General features: G+C 32.6%; 2 protein-coding genes across 4 annotated transcripts; one reads left to right on the forward strand and one right to left on the reverse strand.

The window, feature by feature from the left end:
* Positions 1 to 3627: 3627 nt before the first annotated feature.
* Positions 3628 to 16575, forward strand: LOC107923976 (fatty acid hydroperoxide lyase, chloroplastic). Of its 3 annotated transcripts, XR_005904912.1 has the most exons (4): positions 4191 to 5006; positions 14055 to 15031; positions 15503 to 15698; positions 16534 to 16575. XR_005904912.1 is itself a non-coding variant. In XM_016854201.2 (3 exons), exons 1-3 carry the CDS (start codon positions 4503 to 4505, stop codon positions 15636 to 15638), a joined length of 1617 nt encoding a protein of 538 aa, XP_016709690.1. In that variant the 5' UTR covers positions 4191 to 4502; the 3' UTR covers positions 15639 to 15923. The 3 variants fall into 3 exon arrangements, 2 of the variants coding, with proteins under 2 accessions (XP_016709691.1, XP_016709690.1); XM_016854201.2 differs by lacking the exon at positions 16534 to 16575 and having other exon boundaries at positions 15503 to 15923; XM_016854202.2 differs by lacking the exons at positions 15503 to 15698; positions 16534 to 16575 and having other exon boundaries at positions 3628 to 5006; positions 14055 to 15186.
* On the reverse strand, positions 15362 to 17873 carry LOC107923977 (uncharacterized). Its single transcript, XM_016854203.2, has 3 exons — positions 17420 to 17873; positions 16725 to 16748; positions 15362 to 15947 (listed from the first exon to the last, which is right to left on the reverse strand). Exons 1-3 carry the CDS (start codon positions 17610 to 17612, stop codon positions 15601 to 15603), a joined length of 564 nt encoding a protein of 187 aa, XP_016709692.1. The 5' UTR covers positions 17613 to 17873; the 3' UTR covers positions 15362 to 15600.
* Positions 17874 to 20327: the final 2454 nt, after the last annotated feature.

Below are 20327 nucleotides of genomic sequence, written 5' to 3' on the forward strand. Positions count from 1 at the left end.
AAAGCATAGACATGATCAATTTCGTATCCAACTTACATTAAATTACAAAGACAAAACAATTAAGAACCTTCTACTTTCTATTCCTACTAAAATTTATTAACAAATTTTTATTGTATTCAATTTGGTCCCTAATGTATGAAACTAACAATTTATCTTTACAATTTACTCATTCTCATAAACTAACCTTAATTCCTATCAAATTCACACCTAATTCATCCAATTCTCAATAATGAAAACTTTCAAAAACTTTAACAATTCCACAAATTGGTATACATGCTAGCTAAATTAAGCTTCCATTACTTAAAATCTACAAAAATTACAAGAAAATGACTTGAATTTCATACCTAAATTCAATGATTGAATGCTTGAAGGACTTTGAAACTTTCTTAGGTTCTATATAAATGGTGGACGATAAAAGAAATGAGAAAAATGGTGCATTTTCCACTAACTTTCTCTTTTATATAATAATTAACCATTAATTAATCTTGATTAATTTAATTAAATATAGTTTTATTAACATAATTAACCTTTAATCACAATTAGTGGAAGATGTCATCATCATGCACTATCTCCTATTGGAAAATGGTTTATTCACCATTTTTAACCTTTGATTAATTGTTATTTAAGTCCCTAGGCCTTTTGTAAATTAAAACTTGATAACGATTGGACTTTTACAATTTAGTTCCTTAGTCTTAATTAACTATAATTTCGGCTAAATTATTGAACCAAATTTCAATTCATCTATATACTGTCCCCATAAATATTCCTATTTAATATTTATTGAAAACTAGGTTCTGAAACTGCATTTTTTGGCATCGTTGGAATCGAGTCATACACCAAAGTCCCTACTTGCCCCATTTGACTACACCCCTATCAACATCCATAGGTTTCAAGTTCTTTCATGGGAAATACAACTGTCATTTTATTTGAACCCAATATTTATCAGTATAAAAAATGCATCTAGTACAAATTCAATGATCTTGACTATTACGGTGTTGAGTTGAAAGTAAAGCAAATCAATATATCTTATCTAATAATGATGGTTGTGTAACACCCCTTACCTGGTCTAGTCGCCGAACCCAAGTAATAGAATGCTACGAACAAATATCAAACAATTACATGCAATTTATTTATCAAAATCTCAAATAAATATCAATTTATCACATATGAGCAAGTATATCATGCTATTCAATCTATTTCAGATTTATAACGAGCATATGGAATGTTAAAAACAATTTAATATTAAATAAGGATCAATCTAAAAATAGCGGTCACGCAACTGTGTCCCCTGATTGTGTGAAATGATCGAGGCCGTATGAGTTAAATGTGTGAATATTCAAAAATACGTCACACGACCGTGTCTCTGGATTGTGTAACAAATTGTGGCTGTATGCACCAAAAATCAACCAAAACCTACAAGCCAAACAATCGTGTCTTAAGCCATGCAAGGCACACGGCTGTGTGCCAGGTCGTGTATACTTAAAAAATACTTTCCAATTCAATCCATTCAACCTACATTAACTTAAGCAACAAGCAACAATTTAATCACATCCAAACCAACTCAAAAGCATCAAATTTAAACCAACATCATCATTTATAACAACCAACCTATGTGTCTAACCAATATGCCACAATTGGCACCTCAATCAATATCCAAAATAAACTAAAACATTATGTGCATACCATTTCAATATGCTCTCCAAGGTACCTTAAACTATGATTCAATTAACACCAAACTAACCATTTGAAACAATCTCAAATTAGCTCCTATTCAACTTCATTCCATATACACCAAAGCTACCAAACCATTTCAAGCATATTATAGGCATAAGAGCCACTTTTTGCACATCTATTTTATAACACCTTACCTAGTTAGAAATTAAGCTATCAAACTATACAATTCAAGTACTCAACCAAATACAATTAACATGATCATTGCCATCACTTATGCACACACAGACACATATATATATATATGTATACATATAATTTCTCAAAATATCAATACAATCCATATAAACATAAGACATCCTAGGTACATGCCAATGCTAAAATGAACACATCACCAACGTGTGAGTTCGGAATTTGTCATTAGATGCTAAATCGACGTTCAAATCGTAAGGTACCTAATCTGTGCACGGAAAACAAAACCTTACACTGAGTATAACTTAGTGGTATTTCTATAATCGAACATTAAAACATAATATAAATTCTATAATGCATTTTAACATGTTAATCTACAAGTCCTATTACATCACCTAATTATTTAATCTATTTACAAATCTTAAACCGAGCTATCATATTTGAAGCATATACATTTTTCTCTATCTCAATCGAATTGATTAAATCATACAAAACCAAATCCATAATTCCGAGCTTATAAACTAATATCATTATCCACCATTGTTTCAATTTCATTTATACTCAATTTCTCAGTTCTATAATATAATTTTATCAACCAATCACTAAATCACATATGTGACAGCATAATTCATCACTAATTGAGCTTAATTACACAATTATAACAATATATCATATTTTCAAATCTATTCAATTTAGTCTTTATCACAAACAACTAATTCGATTCGGTTCAATTCAGCTCGTCCTATCATTTCCAACTTACCTTATGTTATTACCATGTAGTGCAGTTCATGAATACAACACTTGAAAAGATTCGGGTTATAAAAATACAAACCGTAAACTTCGAGCTATTCGTCAACGGTTTTGTCTTTTCCTTTCTTTTTCAAGGAATCCGAGTCAACGTTAGCTACAGATTAGCATAAACATATAAAATTATCAATACACAACCATTTTCACAATCAATTGCTATTTTATACAAGTTTTACATTTTATTCAATTTAGTCCTTAAAATCAAGACTAACATAACTTTCAAATTTAATCACCAATGTTTATACTGATTTCACTCTAGGCCTAATTTAACTTCCTATTTCTCATTTCTACCCCAAATTTTAAAATTTGTGCAATTTAGTCCCTTTTGCACAAAATCATCAATTGACTTTACAATTTAGTCTTTTTTTTCAATACTAAACTTAAAATCTATCAAATTGGTCCTTAAAAAAATTAAATATTCAACAATAGTAACATCCTCAAACTTTAACAGTATCATAAAATACGACATAGTTCAATTAGCTTGAGCTCCTAGGATTCCAAAAACATAAAAATTACAAGAAAATGACTAAATTAACCCATGTTTTGAATACTCTGTATTTTGGTGCAATTTTAGATTTGGAGTTAAAATTGTTAAGACGAAAGGAAAAATAATGAAAAAGAAATAAAAATACAAAATCAAAATGGTATTACATTGGATGGTGAAGAAGAAGAAAAAATACAAAGAACAAAAGAAAAAGGAAACAACAGAAAAGGAGGGAAAATTGAAATATTTTAAAAATATTTATTTATTTATTTATTTTTAGATTATGATATTATCATGACGTCTTTTATATCACGTGTGACAATCTTATTCTACCACCTATCTTGAACTTAACGATGTTAGGCTCACAGATCTAATTGACAGAAAAAAAAACCATAAATATCAATTTGAAAAAAAATAGACAAATTCGATCACCAATTTTTTATTTAAACCTTCTTTTTCTTTTTCATTTTTCTCTCCTTCCCACAGGTACATGGTTAGGCAAATCTAGGAGCCATACCCATTCTCCTTATTACGTTTCACAGTTAGATTTATTGATGTTGATATGCTATTATGACTACGTTCCTATCTATCTCCTACCCTTGTTCTTGGTTTACAACTTACAGAGATTCTACATTGCACTCTTTGGAATAATTCACCATTTTTTTTCTTTTTTCTTTTTTTTAAGGAGACACATTTTTCTTGATTAAAATCAAAGGACCAAAAAGTACATATAATTTTTATATATTTGAAATCTAGTCTTTTATTTTTAATTTTATGAATTTAGCCCTTTTGATTTTTAAATTTAAAAATATAAGTTTAATTATTAACACTAATAAAATTCTTTTGTTAAATTTAAATTCACTATAATATCATTTTTATATTACATAATTAATAAGTGAGTATTTTTTATATTAAAATATAGTGTTAATAAATTTAATAAGAGAATTTTATCGTGTTAATAATTAAGTTTAAATTTTTAAAATTAAAAAGTAAGAATAATAAATTCTTAGAAATAAAAATGTGAGGGACTTGCAACATAAAAGCATTCACTGGTAAAGTATGGGTGTAAAACGAATCTATGCAATTAATACAAGAGGTTGAATAGTGTATATAAATCCAAGAAATCTCATTATAAACACCATGTCATTATAACCTCTGATATTTTTCTCCCTCTTTTTTCCCATTATCCAAACAAAACCTTCTTACTTAATTTTCCAAAGTTTCCGAGTAGCTCATGGTGTATCCCATCCAAATTTAGTCATTTCCCTACTTACAAGGTAAGCTAATCCTGTAAAGGCAGAATTGTGGAGAATAAAAGAGACAGTGTAAACACCCTAGCTACTGCTCCATGGCCATGGCAACAGCAACCATGATGATGAGCAGAATGATGAATATGCCACCGTCATCGTCATCGTCAACACCATCATCTTCTTCTTCGCCGTTGGCAACTCAGTCACTCTCAACACCATCATCACCATCTTCATCAAGGCAAGCAAGCAGCCTCCCACTCCGTACAATACCAGGATCCTACGGGTGGCCTTTGGTAGGACCGATATCCGACCGTCTAGACTACTTCTGGTTCCAAGGACCAGACACCTTCTTCCGGTCGAGAATGGAGAAGCACAAGAGCACGGTTTTCCGTACCAATGTTCCCCCAAGTTTCCCTTTCTTCCTGCGGGTGAACCCCAACGTCATCGCCATTGTTGACTGCAAATCATTCGCTCATCTTTTCGACATGGAAATCGTGGAGAAAAAAGATGTTCTGGTAGGGGATTTCATGCCTAGCGTCGGCTACACTGGAAATACTAGGGTTTGTGCTTATCTCGATACCTCTGAGCCTAAACATGCCCAGGTACGCTTGCTTTTCTCATTTTTTTTCCCTTCAATATTCACTGAAAAACTCTACCTGATTCAACAGTTTCTTCCATGATTCTGGGTTTTTTCTTTTTCATTTTTTTATATAAAAGGGAAAAAAATCACAAGTAAGCAGAGAGTTTTTTAAATATTTGAAGATCAGGTTTTGACTCTGATAAATATATTTATTTAATAATAATTAAAGAAAGGAGAAGGGATGATTCTTCGAAACTATGAATCATTTTCCCTTTGAAAGTGTTTTTTCCGTACCGATTTTGTAAAAGAAGAAAAAATTTCTTGCGATGAAAAACAATAAAAAGCTTAGGCTGTTTTTAGGACGCCCCCACTGCGGGTGGACCAAAGGAGTGGTTGCTGTTAGGGGACCACATATTTATGGCTTGTCCAGTCCTTTACTTTCTTCTACATACAAATTAAAACACTAGATCAAGATGGAGTCTCTTTATCCTGTTTGGATCTTAGGAAAATTCAGAGAGAAATAAAGCTCAAAGAGAAATACACAAGGCAGGAAAACTGAAATAATACTTCCAACAAAACACGTTGATTTAATTCATTAATAACATGAAAACTATTATTAATTGATTGGTTAAAATATGCTGTTAATCTCTTGTATAAAATTTGAGATTTGTTATTTTTACTTAAAATTTCAATCTTTTTACTCTTTCAATTTAAAAAATTTAGTCCAATAATTATTATTCTCTTATAATTTGTTAATTTAATATGTTTATTTTCTGTCAATTATATACCATATTGTATGAGGATAATTTAATCAAAATTTTAAATTGACAATTTTGATAGAAAATATTTACAATCTTAATGACTAGATTAAGATCTTTAAATAAAAAAATGTTAATTTTTTAAATATTGTCAAAATAGAGGGAGTAACAGCATATTTTAACCTTAATTAATTTTTTTTATTTTATTCCTTTGTAAATTTCTTTAAAAAAAAAACACGGTTTGGAATACAGAGAAAGACCGGAACAGCAGCAAGCAATCATTGCTAGTATTGGGATAAAAATAATGAATTTAGCAAAGATAAACAAATACTAAGAAAGGTAATGTATGTTTTTTTTTTTTGAAAAGATAACAATAAAACTAAGTTAAACTAGTTTTTTCTATGGAGAATCTTCAAATAATTTTAACCTGATTCTTCTGTTTCGCATCATCTTAATAAGATTGTCTGTAAAAATATTTTCTTTCCTAGGAATATGTTGAATCTTCCAATGTTTAAAATTTCCCAAGAGCTGATGAATTTTTCTGATCAAGGCAGAATTGGAATCTCCGATAGAGCCCTTCTGAATGACATTAACAGCTTCAAGGCAATCTGTTTGAATTAAGACTTCTTTCAAACAATGATAAGAAATAAGCTTCAGACCATCTAATATGCCCTATAGCTTACACTCTGAAACTGTGCAATTTCTTAAATATCTACCAAAATCGAAAATCCATCCTTTGTTATGATCCCTCACTAAACCACCAGTCACAGCAAAACCCTCCTCGACTCGAACCGAACTATCTATGTTCAAGCACACCCAGTTACAAGAAAATAGAGAACTACCACTAGAGTTGAACTTTTTGTGAGGAACAAGCTTTGAAATTAAAGCATACTGTCTAGCCCAGCTAAAGGAAACTTTGAGAATTTCATCAATGCTCCAAGAGATGCCTTGAAACATAAACATGTTATGGTTTTTCCAAATGCGCCAAGAAATAATTCCAAATAGACACGGCCAAAAAACCCCATCCAAAGTGGGATACTAATTATTTTGAAGATTACCTGACATTTATTTGAATAATGTTCCGGAGTAAGAGCTAGATAACCTTTCTTTTGGAATGAATTTGTTCCAAATTTCTCTAGCCGTGGGACAACCACTCAATACATGTAAAACCTCTTTGAAATCCTGACCACAAAGACCACACGTACTATCATCACCAACTCCTCTCTTTACCCTTTCCGCATTCGTAAGCAAGCGTTGTTTAAGGGCAAGCCAGATAAAGAATCTAATACGTTAAGGTCCTTGAAACTTCTATGAAAGTTGCCAAATCGAATATTTTAAGTTCAAAACACCTTATTGTAACTTACCAAAGGCACTTTTGAGAGGAAATAAACCATTCGTAGTGCATTGTCAGATAATTTTATTAAGTCTACAAGATGGATGAGGTGGTGGGACACCTATGATCCTAGTAATGACCTCTTCAGAAACCCAAAGACGAAATAGCTCCAAATTTATGAACCATCTTCAATGACCATGCCTCTAAGAGGGTAGTCCATATTAAGATTAGCAATGGAAGGTACCTGTTTAAACAATGGTTCATAATTTAGGATCCAAGGATATCGTCAACAGTTAGTACAATTCCCATCTTTAATAGACCATATTAAATTTTTGTGTAAGAAGGGACAAACCTTAGAGAGAGATCTCCATAAAAAAAGAACAATTTCCTCTTGAAAAAGTCTCAGGTAAACCTTTTTGAACCCCATACTTCAATCATAGGACCCTAACCCAAAAAGCCTTAGAGTTTCAGACGATATTAAAACCGATCTTCATCATAAAGAAAAGTTATGCTCTTTTAAATGTCACAACCCAAACCTCATTTGATATAGGTTGACACATCGAGTCCCAACTAACTAATGGCATCTTTTTACCACCATTATAGGAGCCCCATATAAATTGTTAGACTATGCGCTCAATCTCATCACAAAAGCCTTTAGGAATTAGCATAGTTTGCATAAAGTAACTTTGGGATTGAGAGCAAAATCGACTGAGCCAAGGTCACCCTCCCAGCTAAAGAGAGCTGTTTGATATCCTAGCTAGACAATTTATTACAAACCATTTTCACAACAAATCTCATAATGTTGTTAGAGACATTCTCATGAAAAAGAGGATCACTAAGATAAAAGCCCAAGTTACTTACTTCTTGAAATCTGAAGCTTCTACTTAGACGTCTCCTAAGGCTACCATCAACCCATTTGGAAAAAAAAATATTAGTTTTTTGCATGTTAATTCGGTGACCCGAATAACCACAAAACTGATAAAAAATATTCTTAATAACCCTGGCTTGGGACTTTTCCGAATGTCAAAAAATAATCAAATCATCTACAAAAAAGATATGGGACAAAGGTAGACCTGTACAAGCAAGGCAAATGGAAGTCCAACTACCAAGATCAATGGTTGAGCGAATATTATAACCCAACCTTTCTATAAATAGGATAAACAAGTAATGAGACAACAGACACCCTTGGCAAACACCTCTACATGGTCGAAATTTTCATGTTGGAACTCCATTCCATAAAACCTGCATAATGGAACTAGAAATAGTAGACATAATAACATTTGGAGAAAGTTAGGAATACATGTGGCCTGAAGGGAGATATCAATGAATTTTCATCGCACACGATTATATGCCTTCTCCAGATCAATTTTAATCGTCATCCGTTTCCTATGCTTCTGATTGCTTCGTATAGAGTGAATAACCTCTTGGGAGATAATGGTATTGTTGGTAATGTTTTTGCCTGCTACAAACCCAATTGGTTCAGGAGCACTGATTTTGGGAATACCATTTTGAACCGGTTTACAAATTGACCAGAAGTTAGAGAAAGTTTTTGGATTATGAACCTTAGGGATAAGCATGATAAGCGAGTTATTCAAATCCGAATCAATACTCCCCCATAGAAAACCCCTTTAATCCACTTATTGATAGAGACACCTACATGATTCTAGTGACTTTGATATAATAGGGCATGATAACCATTACTCATTGGGGCCTTCAACGGGGCCATGTCAAAAGGAGTAGGTTTAATTTCCTTATCTAAAATTTTCTTGTTAAAAATATCCAAATCTCTATCACTAAAGCATGAGAATGCATTTGGAGGCAAACCACTCATTAAACCTGGTTGGTCCCCATACAACCTCGTATAAAAATTAACCGTCTCAATTTTCAATTATTCTTCATCCAAAATCTACTCTCCCAACTCATTCTTCGGTGCAGAAATTATGTTTTATTTCCTACTTCTCAAAGTATGCCTGTGAAAAAAATTAGTATTACGATCACCAAGTAACAACCAGTCACATCTAGCCTTGTGGTGCCAAATGATCTCATCATTATGTAAAACACTTTCAAGTTCCTCTCTAACTTCAATGTCGACCCGGCTAAGGTAGGTTGATTCTTTTTTTCCAATGCATCTTGAATATTATTTAGTTTCCTAGTCAAATACCTCTTAGAAGAAATAATATACCCATACACCTTGTTCCATATTTTGACATGCTCTATAAATTCTGAGTACACCAAAATCATGTTTTCTAGGTCCTCCCATTTTTTTTAACAAAATCTGAGAAAGCTTGGTGCTCAATCCAACTTGCTACAAACCTAAAAGGACGTCCCCTTGAAATGTGACGTTCAGGCCTCAAAGATAAACACAATGGCCTATGATTAGACTTAATACGGGGTAAGTGCGTCACAATGGAGTTCGAAAAAGCAAAAATCCAATAATCATTACAGATAATCCTATCCAATCTCTCATCAACCCCACCTCCCTGCCAAGTAAATTGCGGTCCATTGAAACCCAAATCATGCAATTTAGACAAATCTATGAAATCCCCAAATAGTAGACACATTTTCCCCATGCTTCACCCCTTTCTTTTTTCGGAAGGAGACAAAATGGCGTTAAAATCCTTAATTGCCAACCATGATGACCCATCAAATGGAACAAGTCCTTGCAAAACTCCCCAAAGAAATCTTCGTTTCTGACTATCATGACTACTATAAATGAAGATGTCATAAAATGGTCATTTGAACATGTTGCCAACAATTTTAACTAGAATGAACTGAGGATGATTTTTGAGGACCTCAACAGACACCAAGTCCCTCCAGCCAATCTAAATACCACCTAAATATTCGATAGCCTCTACCTAATGCAAATACTAGAATTCAAGTTTTGCAATGATCGAGTCAGTTTATTTATCATTGACCCTTGTTTTTAAAAGGCCAATCAAATTTAATCTGTGTTCCCTATTATATTCATGAAAACATGAAGAAACTTCAAGCTTGCACAATCCTGACAATTCCAACAAAAAATCGTAAAATTCAAAAAAAAAATATTAAAAGGGTAGAAAAGAACCAACCATTAGGAGGCATCCAGTGAATCAGCATTGACATTAAGAACATCCGTATTTTCCTTTACTAGCTCCATTTGAGTGCTGAGAATTTTTGCCATAGAATTCATAGCTTTAATGAGTGGAAAACAATAACTACCAGTAATTTTAAAGTGTCCTCCACGGCTTTAATTGATATGTTAATGATTTTGCCAAGACAGCCTTTCACTCATTTACCATCAGAAATAACCTTTTTGGCATTAGCAATGAGATTTTTCACAAGACAACACCCCATCTTTGACCTTATTCCTTAAGGAATTTAGGTCAAATTTTTCTTTAAATGTAACTGCTGAATGCCTATTAGGGTCTAGGAATTATACATTCAAGTCCACCACTGTCTCTATAGGGTTTTCAAAAGTAGGATTAATGTGCATAGAGGAATTATCAAATGGAATAGTAAGAGAAACATTTTTAAGAATATTAATACCTGCTGGTTCCCTCTCAGTCGAATGACCCTAGGCCTATCCAGCATACTTTTGAAAAGGAGCATCCAAACTGTTTTGAATCTCCAGCTGCACTGGCCTACTCACAACCTCCCACGTGCCCAACCAATTTATCTAAGCCCTCACCAACATTTCTAGTCCCAAGCCCATCATTCTCAAATGGAAAATTGCCCCTCAGCTCGTTGATCCTCATTATAGGTGATTAGCCCATATCTTTACTATCTTTCATTTCTCCATCTGATGACCCAATTCCCGGCCCTTTTCTTTTACCCTTTAAATTGTTTATAAAAGCTCTTTACTGGAACTTAGCCCCCAAAGTAGTAGATTCACCTTCCCCTTTTTAACAGAAATTACCTCTAGTGAATTCAAGGCTTCAAATCTAGACTCTTCCAATCTCGTAACTATAATTTTTGCCTTCTGAGATCGAGTGCCAACCTCATTTCGCCTATATTTTCGTTCAACGATCATTCATGGCCCAAATGATTTCCCTATTACCGTCGAATTGGATTCCTTGTCCAACGAATCGGAGATCCTTCCTTTATTAACTTCTATATTTTGATCTATTAAGGTAGAAGGACAATGGCCTTTCAAATAACCATAACGACTACAGGTGAAGCAAACAGTTGGTAAAGCTTCAAACTCAACTCTTTGAACTTTCCCATTAACCAAAATTTGAGAGGTGAACGGTTTCTCTAAGTCCACAAAAATTGCCATTCTAACGAATCTACCCCTTGCTCCATTGTCGATTTTTATGTCAAGTTTAGCTATTTTTCCAACCAAAATTTTGATTTCTTCTAAAACTTACCACTTGTACAGGAACATCGATAACCCAAGAAAATGGATCCAGGCCAGAACCATGCTTGGGAAGGGTTTTAAAGGATTAAAATCCATCGACAATAGCAGAACGGTAAGGTAATGACTGAACACAACCCATGGACCCTGTGTCAAAACCATTTCATAGTCTTTTTTATTTTGAAATCTTACTAGATAGTATCCATTATCTACATCCATGAGGTGGAATGGTTGGGAATGTTTCCAGAGACTAGAAATCTGATTCAAAAGGACTCCGTACCCTATGTTGTGCCCCAACAATTTAACCACAACTATCGAGTCCATGTCCTTGACCAGTAGCTTTTGAATTTGTTCAGAGAAATCAATGGTCAGGATTCCATTGACAATAGATCTTGAGATATCAACATCTTCAAAATCAAATTCCTCATCAGTACAACCTTCCAAAGTCATAGGAGAAGTAGAAGAACCAACAGCTCTCCCTTCCAATAACTTGTCCTTCCAAGAGGTTCTGAACACCGGGACAAAATCAACCACCATATTTTCCCCAAGGTCATCACCTATTTCTTAGAATTTGACCTTCTTTGTGTTACGATTCTCATTGGTTCCTTCTCCATCTCCCTCACGATCACCGGTTGAGAGATATCAGACATAATTCAAAGAGTGTTTTTTACAGACAATTTTATTTGACTTAAATTTTCTCTCCATATATGTTTTTTAATTCGGAAGGAAATTGATAATGATGTATTTATGCTAAATTTTAGGTAAATGTGTGGGGATTTTGATAATTCTCTACATATATAGGTATCCATATGTTAAATTAAATGAAAATGGAAGTCTAAAAATAAATTTTAGATTTTTATTTATAACTTAATCTTATTATACGTTATGGATTAAAAGAAAAAGAGCTAAAACTCTCTATCTGACTGTAAACGGTGCATGAATAGCAATCAATCATTATTTTAAACTCAATTATCATGTCACAGTTGAACTTTTCTAAAGTTTAAACACATGTACATGCTACTTCTTTTTAATTGCCTAAATATGTACTCCTTTATTTTTGAAAGAAGGGAAACCTTAAAAATGAAATTATACAAATTTACGGAGACCCATTTAAAAAGAATTTGATTTTTAAATGTTAAACCAAGAACATATTCCATGAAATTAACCGTTTTTAGATAATTTAGTACAATTGTCCCCCTCAAAATTAAATTTCAAATTCGTGACTTCAGATTTTATTCAAATTAGTTGAATCTAATTGATTATTTAATTTAATATTTATAATAATTAATTTTTATTAAAATTTTAAAAAAATTAATCACTTAAAATTTAAAACCAAGGGAAAAAGGTAAATCATTATATAAAAAGGTTATTTATTTATGTTGTGACCATTTGGAATAGAAAAAGGTTGAAAAGTAAAGTATGATTGAAGGTTGTCACTTTTGTTTACCTCAGCTTATATTTTAATTATTTATATTTGAAATATTATGTTTTAGTCACTTGCCTTATCGTGTTGTAACATTTTAATCACTAAGCCATTAATTGTCATTAACAGCGTAACCATAAGCTCACATGGCACGTTAAATAATCATTTTAAACAAAAATTTTAGGTTAAATTACACAATTAATCTTCACCAAATAAACCCACATTCAAATCAATTAAGAATCCAAGTAAACAACAATTAATAAGCCCCAAAAATCACAAAGTCAAAGATTAGACTTGTAACAAAGAAAAAAGTGTAAAAAGAGAGAGAAATGGAGAAAAAGAGGGGTTAGATTCAAGTCAAGGGGTTTAAGGTACTTCGGCAACTTTCTTGTCGATCCTAACAGTTAGGAATGAGGTATTGGTGAGGAGGAACACATACAAAAAGAATAGAGCCTATCTAATGGCCGATGATGGAGATTTGATATTGGGTAGTCTAAAAGTTGGGAATTTTTTGATATGTTTTTGAAAGAAGGTCATGGTAATAGTGAATGTGTTAGTGGATAAAATGAAGATGATGAGTGGTGGTGGAGGATTTTGATAATTAGCAGATGGTATGGGTTTATGAATTTTGGTTATAGGCAATAATGGCCTTCAACTTCTTGTTTCTTTCTTTTCTGCTAATTTGACTTCTTGATACGTTAAAAGAAATAGAGAAAATAGGAAAATAGAGGGAAAAGCAGAAGAGAGTGGAAAAAAAGGTTAAAGAACATAAAAGAAAAAATTAAATTGCTTAAAACGAAAAAAATATAAGGACCAATTGTATAATTTAACCTAAAATTTTTGTTTGAAATGATGATTTAACGTGTCACGTCAACTTACCGTTAAACCCTTAACAATAATTAACGGCTCAATAACTAAAATATTATAACACGATAATGTAAGTGACTAAAACTTGTCATTTTAAATATAAATGATTAAAATGTAATATAATATAAATAAAAATGACAATAGGTGTAGTTTACCCTATTATTAGTAGAGTTTTTAAATCTTACAAATAAGATTCAGAATTTACAAATACACTAAAATATTAAAAATATATATTTAAAAAGAAAGCACAAGAGAACTTTTCATATATCTAAAAATACATCGGCAAGGCAAGGTTAGACATTAGATCAACTTTGCATGTTACTGAGATTGCAATATCTGGTGTTTGAATTCAACAGCTGAAGAACTTTTCCCTAGACATCCTGAAGCGGAGCTCCAAGGTGTGGGTGGCCGAACTCCAAGCCAACCTCGACAAATTCTTTGACACCGTTGAATCCGAAATCTCCACCAACGGCACCTCATCCTTCTTCTCACACCTCCAAACCTTCCTCTTCTACTTCCTCTGCAAGTCCCTCCTCGGAGCTGACCCTGCCCTCGACCCCGCCGTTGCCAATTCTGGTCCCTTGACCATCAACTTATGGCTCGGCCTTCAACTCCTCCCCACCGTCCCTGTCCTAGCTTTTCAGCCCCTGGTTGAGATATTTCTTCACTCCTACACTTACCCTTCCGCCCTCGTAAGTGGGGGCTACCAAAAGCTCTATAGGTTCATTGAGCAGCACGGTAAAGAAGTAGTTCAGCGCGGTGAACAGGAGTTCGGTCTTTCCGCATCCGACTCCATCAACAACTTGATATTCACTCTTGGGTTTAATGCCTTCGGTGGTTTCTCCCTCTTTTTACCCACATTGATCGGCACCATAGCCAGTGATAAAACTGGATTACAAGCTAGGTTAAGTGACGAAGTGAAACAAATATGTGGGTCGTCCTCATCTGGTTTGAGTTTTGACTCGTTGAAAGGCATGGAGCTGGTGAACTCAGTTGTTTATGAGACATTGCGTATGAACCCACCGGTTCAACTTCAGTACGCACGAGCTAGGAAGGATTTTCAACTCGCTTCTCATGACTCGGCTTTTGACATAAAAAAAGGTGAGTTGCTTTGTGGGTATCAGCCTATGGCCATGAGGGACAGTAATGTTTTTGATGAACCAGAGAGTTTTAAACCGGACCGGTTCGTGGGGAAAGGGAAAGAATTACTGAATTACTTGTTCTGGTCGAATGGGCCGCAGACCGGATCACCGACTGAGTCTAACAAGCAATGTGCAGCAAAGGATTTTGTGACAATGTCAGCTTCATTAATTGTAACTCGCATGTTTCAAAGGTATGATTCAATCAGTGGGGATTCTAGTAAAATAACAGCTGTTGAGAAGGCAAATTGATGATAAATTTGATAGGAGCAGAGAATATATACTATATTTTCTCTGAACAAATGTTCCTTTCTTCAAATATATTGGAATGAATAATGATTAATTTGCATCTTCAACTCTAGTGAAATCCATAAAGAAAAAAATTGATAGAATGAAGCATGAGTTATTGATGAGAAATTATGATAAAGAGTAGTTTTGGAGTGAATTAGTTTATGTTAGAAATCAATCATATTTTACTAGATATGGTAATCAGTATATCCCTTTGACACATTTAGATGTTCATATCATGCTGTATTTTAATCGTTTTTCTTATATATCGTATCCAAGATTATCAAATATAATGTTTACTACAATGTTAAATTAGACTGCCTATAATATTAACTCTGAAATTCATGATGACTATAAAATTCCGCTTCGCGGTCCAGAATTGACAGAACATGTCGCAGAGCACTGAACAGTGGAAAAGAAAAGAAGGAACGAAATACGTTTTCTACTAATTTTCTTCCTATCCATGGTGGATGGTTTAGACAAACTGGAGGTTACCTTGTGTCTGCGCATTAGATTTGGCGACCTTTTCTCTCCACCCTTTCTGACGAGCTCTTATTTCCCACATTGCTGTCAATTTCATTTGAGCCGACAGTGCTTCTTCAGCTTTCTCCCTTGCTTCTTCGCAGGTCTCCATACCCGAATTGCATTTGTCTGCTTCCTTTTGATACTGTGATGCTAACTTCTTAGCCTCGAGTAATGCCATGTCTGCACGTTGCTGATTTTCCAAAGCTTCGGCTTCTCTTAGCTTCAGTTCTTCTGTCAAAAGTTCTGCAAAGTGATTTTCTGTATTCTCATTTACCACTGGATCATGCTTTGCACAATCTGCAAAATATTCACATTCAACCTTCAAGGAACCAGCCATATCAAAACATAAATAAAACTCAAAATCACCAATATCACCCTGAAATGAAATCATTTGCTAAATGAAGGCAGTGGTTTTTGTTAATGCAATATAGAGGGTTATTACATTTAATGTTACATTCACATCCAAATTACTCTCGGATAAAAAAATACCACAACATTAATTATCAAGCAATCCCAACCAAAGCAGTTCATCCTGCATACCAAAGCCAGAGTTACTACTTTATCTTATGTAAGTGTTATTTCACAATATCAGTCATTTGCAATCAATCTTAAAAACATGGCTCGGTTATGCAATTGTTAGACAGCGTCTAGGTAAAAAAAAAATTGTTACATTAGCAATCAATCATTATTGAAGAGAAAACAAAAGTGAAAATCATGTGATTAGCAATCAAATATTGTTACATCAGCTATCAATCATTATTGACAGGGGTGGCTTAGGGAAATCACGTGATTAGAGAGTATAACGGCACAAAAACAGAAGGATAAGAAAAACTATTAAATATATTTCTCATATTGCATCATATAAGGCATAACATCTGTTAAAATAAAGTTGACACCTAAATGAAAGCGATAGCAGCAACAATGGTGAAAAAAACTCAACAGAGAGGGTCGGTCATGCTAAAATTAGAGGTGATCTAAAAGGCATAGAAAAACAAATGTAAAATTTCTTTGTATTAAGTTAGTCCCATATTCCAATAAACACATCCATCCATGACAAAGAAACAGGAAACTGACCTGTAAAGGAAGCATTGCTCTGTCCTGCATAAATTAAAGATAGAACCATAAAATTAGCTTAATTTTGCTGGGCAAAATTGCCAAAGAGCAAATAATTAACATTTCCAAATACCCGATTGCCATCTTTAATAAAAATGGAAACTTGGAACTTTGCAGGGCAAGTAGCATAGAGAATGCTAATACAAAGCAACAAATTAACATAATAGAAAGAAAGGCTAACAACAGCATTCATAAAACAGGCATGAGTTTCAACTTTCAATAATTAGCTTCATAACTACCAAGTAAAACCCCATAGCCAAGGATATGGAGTTCTATTAATTGACAACAGAAACAACATTGATAAAAATTCTAAGTGAAAATATTATGCCTTGGAAAAAATTCGCACGAAGAATAAAAGCTTCCTAGAATTAACAAAAGAATAATGGGTTATCATAATATTCCAAAACTCATCTATTGTAAATTAAAATTAGGCAGTAACTAATTGAAAATTCGATGAACAAAAAAAAGAGGGGAAATCATAGGATCTCCACTCTCCAAGTGTAAATAAATTGGGCAGGAAGCGCATAAAGCACTCATTTCAAATTACAGTTTACTACTACAACATGATTTTGAGGTTTGTGAAACTGATCAAATCCAATATATATGAAATGGAAACAAGAAAGGAGGAGATGAGATCGAGCCAGATCTGGGAATACCTTCAGGGATTGTGAGAAGAGGCTGAGAAGAGCAATCGCAAAGGCAAGGTGGGCAAGTGTTGGAAGTGTGGCTGACGGCTACTAATCCTTCCATGAAATGCCAATACAGAGGAGGACCCACTATGTAGCCGAATAAACAGAGTCCCAATAGACACAACCCCACCTTCAACGCCGCCGTCTGGTTCACTGCCATCTCTTCTATCTCAGAGTCTAACTGGAAACCAAATCGAGACTGAAGCAATTGGATGCAGTAGTCGGCAAAATGTCAAATTCTAACCATGCATTTTGTTTTTATTTAACGGTTCTTCGACAGTCGAAAATTTGCGGGTGGGTTCGTCAATCTTTCATCGACATGAGTGTGTAGGAGTGGGAATGCGAAGGGGAAGGGGAAGGAAGTAGGAAACTGTTATTGGAACAAAAAATCTATTGTCGACAATGTCAAACTTTGGGCCGCGTACCAACTTTAGCAAACCAAAATTTAAAACAATTACAATTAGCAAATTACTTTAGGTAAATTCTGTTATTAGTCCTTCTACTTTATAAAACTATAAATTTAGTCTGTATACTTTAATTTCATCAATTTTAGTCTCTATACTTTTAAAATTTTGAATTTTAATCCTAAATCAAATGGTAATAGTTAATTCCATTTGGTTAACTTTAATTATTAGTCTTGTACTATGCGTACAGTTGTAGATTTAGTCTATATTCTCCAATTGAAATCATTCCAAGTTCTTATACTTTTTGAATTTTAAAATTTGAATATTGACACAAATGATAATAGTTAATTTATTTAGCCTACGGGTACAGTTGCGGCGGTGGTCGGTGAACGGAGCCTGGCTGAACCTTTAGGCTTGCAGAGAGAATAAAGGGGGGAAGGGAGTTTTTTTTTTTGAAAGAAGGTTGCAAGTGTTTTTTTTTAAAGATTTTGGCCTTATTTAGGCCCCCCAAAACGACGTTGTTTTGGACTGGCCTCAAATGCCTAAAACAATGTCGCTTTGCCCTTGACCCGTCTGACGCGACCCGCTCCAACCTAGGATCTGCGTGTTTTTAATTGGAAGGGCTAATTGCGCATTTAGCCCTTCCGCTTTTTATAGCTTTGTAATTAAAACTTTCGTTATTTTTAATTTGGCCCTATGATTTATTTCAATTGCATTTTGGTCCTCTCTAATGCTGTGCGTTTTGGAGGAGAAGGGATTATTACCCTTTTGGTCCCTCCTTGTTATTCGTGCATGCAAATTGGTCCTTTAACCTTATTTTTATTTCGGATTAGCCCTAAAACTCTATTTTAAGTTCAATTTAATCTTTTTTTCGTTATTTTTTTCTATTTTATTTTTTAAATTAATTAATTATTATTATTTTATTATCTTCTAATTTTTTATTATTAGTACTATTTCATAATTATTATATATTACTATTACATTCATTTTTTATATTCTTTTTATTAATATTATTTCCACTATTATTATTATTTTTTATACTATAATTATATTTACTTTTATGGTTACCATTATTTTTATTATTATTTCTTTATATCTTTGTCATTATTATTATTATTATTATTATTATTATTATTATTATAATACTTTCTTTTTTTTACTTACTATATTTGTCTTATTATCATATTAATTATTTTTGCAATATTATTACTGCTATTATTCTATATATATATTTATAATAAGTTTTTCATTTCATGTATAGCATTTTAGAATTATATTATTTTGTATATTACTTCTAAACAGTTTTATATATTATTTTATCTTGAATGGATACTAGTTTTTCGCTTTGCCCTTGACCTGTCTGACCCGTTTGACCCGACCTGCTCCAACCTAGGATCCGCGCGTTTTTAATTGGAAGGGCTAATTGCGCATTTAGCCCTTCTGCTTTTTATAGCTTTGTAATTAAAACTTTCGTTATTTTTTATTTGGCCCTATGATTTATTTCGATTGCATTTTGGTCCTCTCTAATGCTGTGCGTTTTGGAGGAGAAGGGATTATTACCCTTTTGGTCCCTCCTTGTTATTCGTGCATGCAAATTGGTCCTTTAACCTTATTTTTATTTCGGATTAGCCCTAAAACTCTATTTTAAGTTCGATTTAATCTTTTTCGTTATTTTTTTCTATTTTATTTTTTAAATTAATTAATTATTATTATTTTATTATCTTCTAATTTTTTATTATTAGTACTATTTCATAATTATTATATATTACTATTACATTCATTTTTTTATATTCTTTTTATTAATATTATTACCACTATTATTATTATTATTTTATACTATAATTATATTTACTTTTATGGTTATCATTATTTTTATTATTATTTCTTTATATCTTTGTCATTATTAGCTTATTATTATTATTATTATCATACTTTCTTTTTTTTTTTACTTACTATATTTGTTTTATTATCATATTAATTATTTTTGCAATATTATTACTGCTATTATTCTCTCTCTCTATATATATATTTATAATAAGTTTTTCATTTCATGTATAGCATTTTAGAATTATATTATTTTGTATATTACTTCTAAAAAGTTTTATATATTATTTTATCTTGAATGGATACTAGTTTTTTTTTTAAAAAAATATTTCATATACTTTAGATGGCTTTTATAATATCTGTTTTAAATTCTTTTTATGAATTATTTGCTTAGAATTGTTTCATATTTTATTCTAGATTTTCTTACTACTTATTTCATTTTTATATCAATATGGATATTGGGATAACATGTTACGTGATTATTGCTATTATGTGTATTCTAATTCTTTTTTGTATTTATTTGTTATCTGTGATTCGTTATTATAGCATTTTGTTTATGAATTATTATTTAGCGTTGTACATTATTATTTCATCGCATTTTATTTGCTTAAAAGGTCGTGTTTTAATATCGTTTAAAATTTAAAATC

This window comes from Gossypium hirsutum, chromosome A11 (assembly GCF_007990345.1).
Source record: "Gossypium hirsutum isolate 1008001.06 chromosome A11, Gossypium_hirsutum_v2.1, whole genome shotgun sequence".
NCBI lineage: Eukaryota > Viridiplantae > Streptophyta > Magnoliopsida > Malvales > Malvaceae > Gossypium > Gossypium hirsutum.

Coding starts and splice junctions, on each gene's coding strand:
- LOC107923976 (XM_016854201.2), top strand. CDS start 4,503: ATGGCCATGGCAACAGCAACCATGATGATGAGCAGAATGATGAATATG. Junction 5,007..14,054: donor CTGAGCCTAAACATGCCCAG/GTACGCTTGCTT, acceptor TGAATTCAACAG/CTGAAGAACTTTTCCCTAGA. Junction 15,032..15,502: donor GTAACTCGCATGTTTCAAAG/GTATGATTCAAT, acceptor TTCGCGGTCCAG/AATTGACAGAACATGTCGCA.
- LOC107923977 (XM_016854203.2), bottom strand. CDS start 17,612: ATGGCAGTGAACCAGACGGCGGCGTTGAAGGTGGGGTTGTGTCTATTG. Junction 16,749..17,419: donor TCTTCTCACAATCCCTGAAG/GTATTCCCAGAT, acceptor TAATTTATGCAG/GACAGAGCAATGCTTCCTTT. Junction 15,948..16,724: donor GAGCAATGCTTCCTTTACAG/GTCAGTTTCCTG, acceptor AATATTTTGCAG/ATTGTGCAAAGCATGATCCA.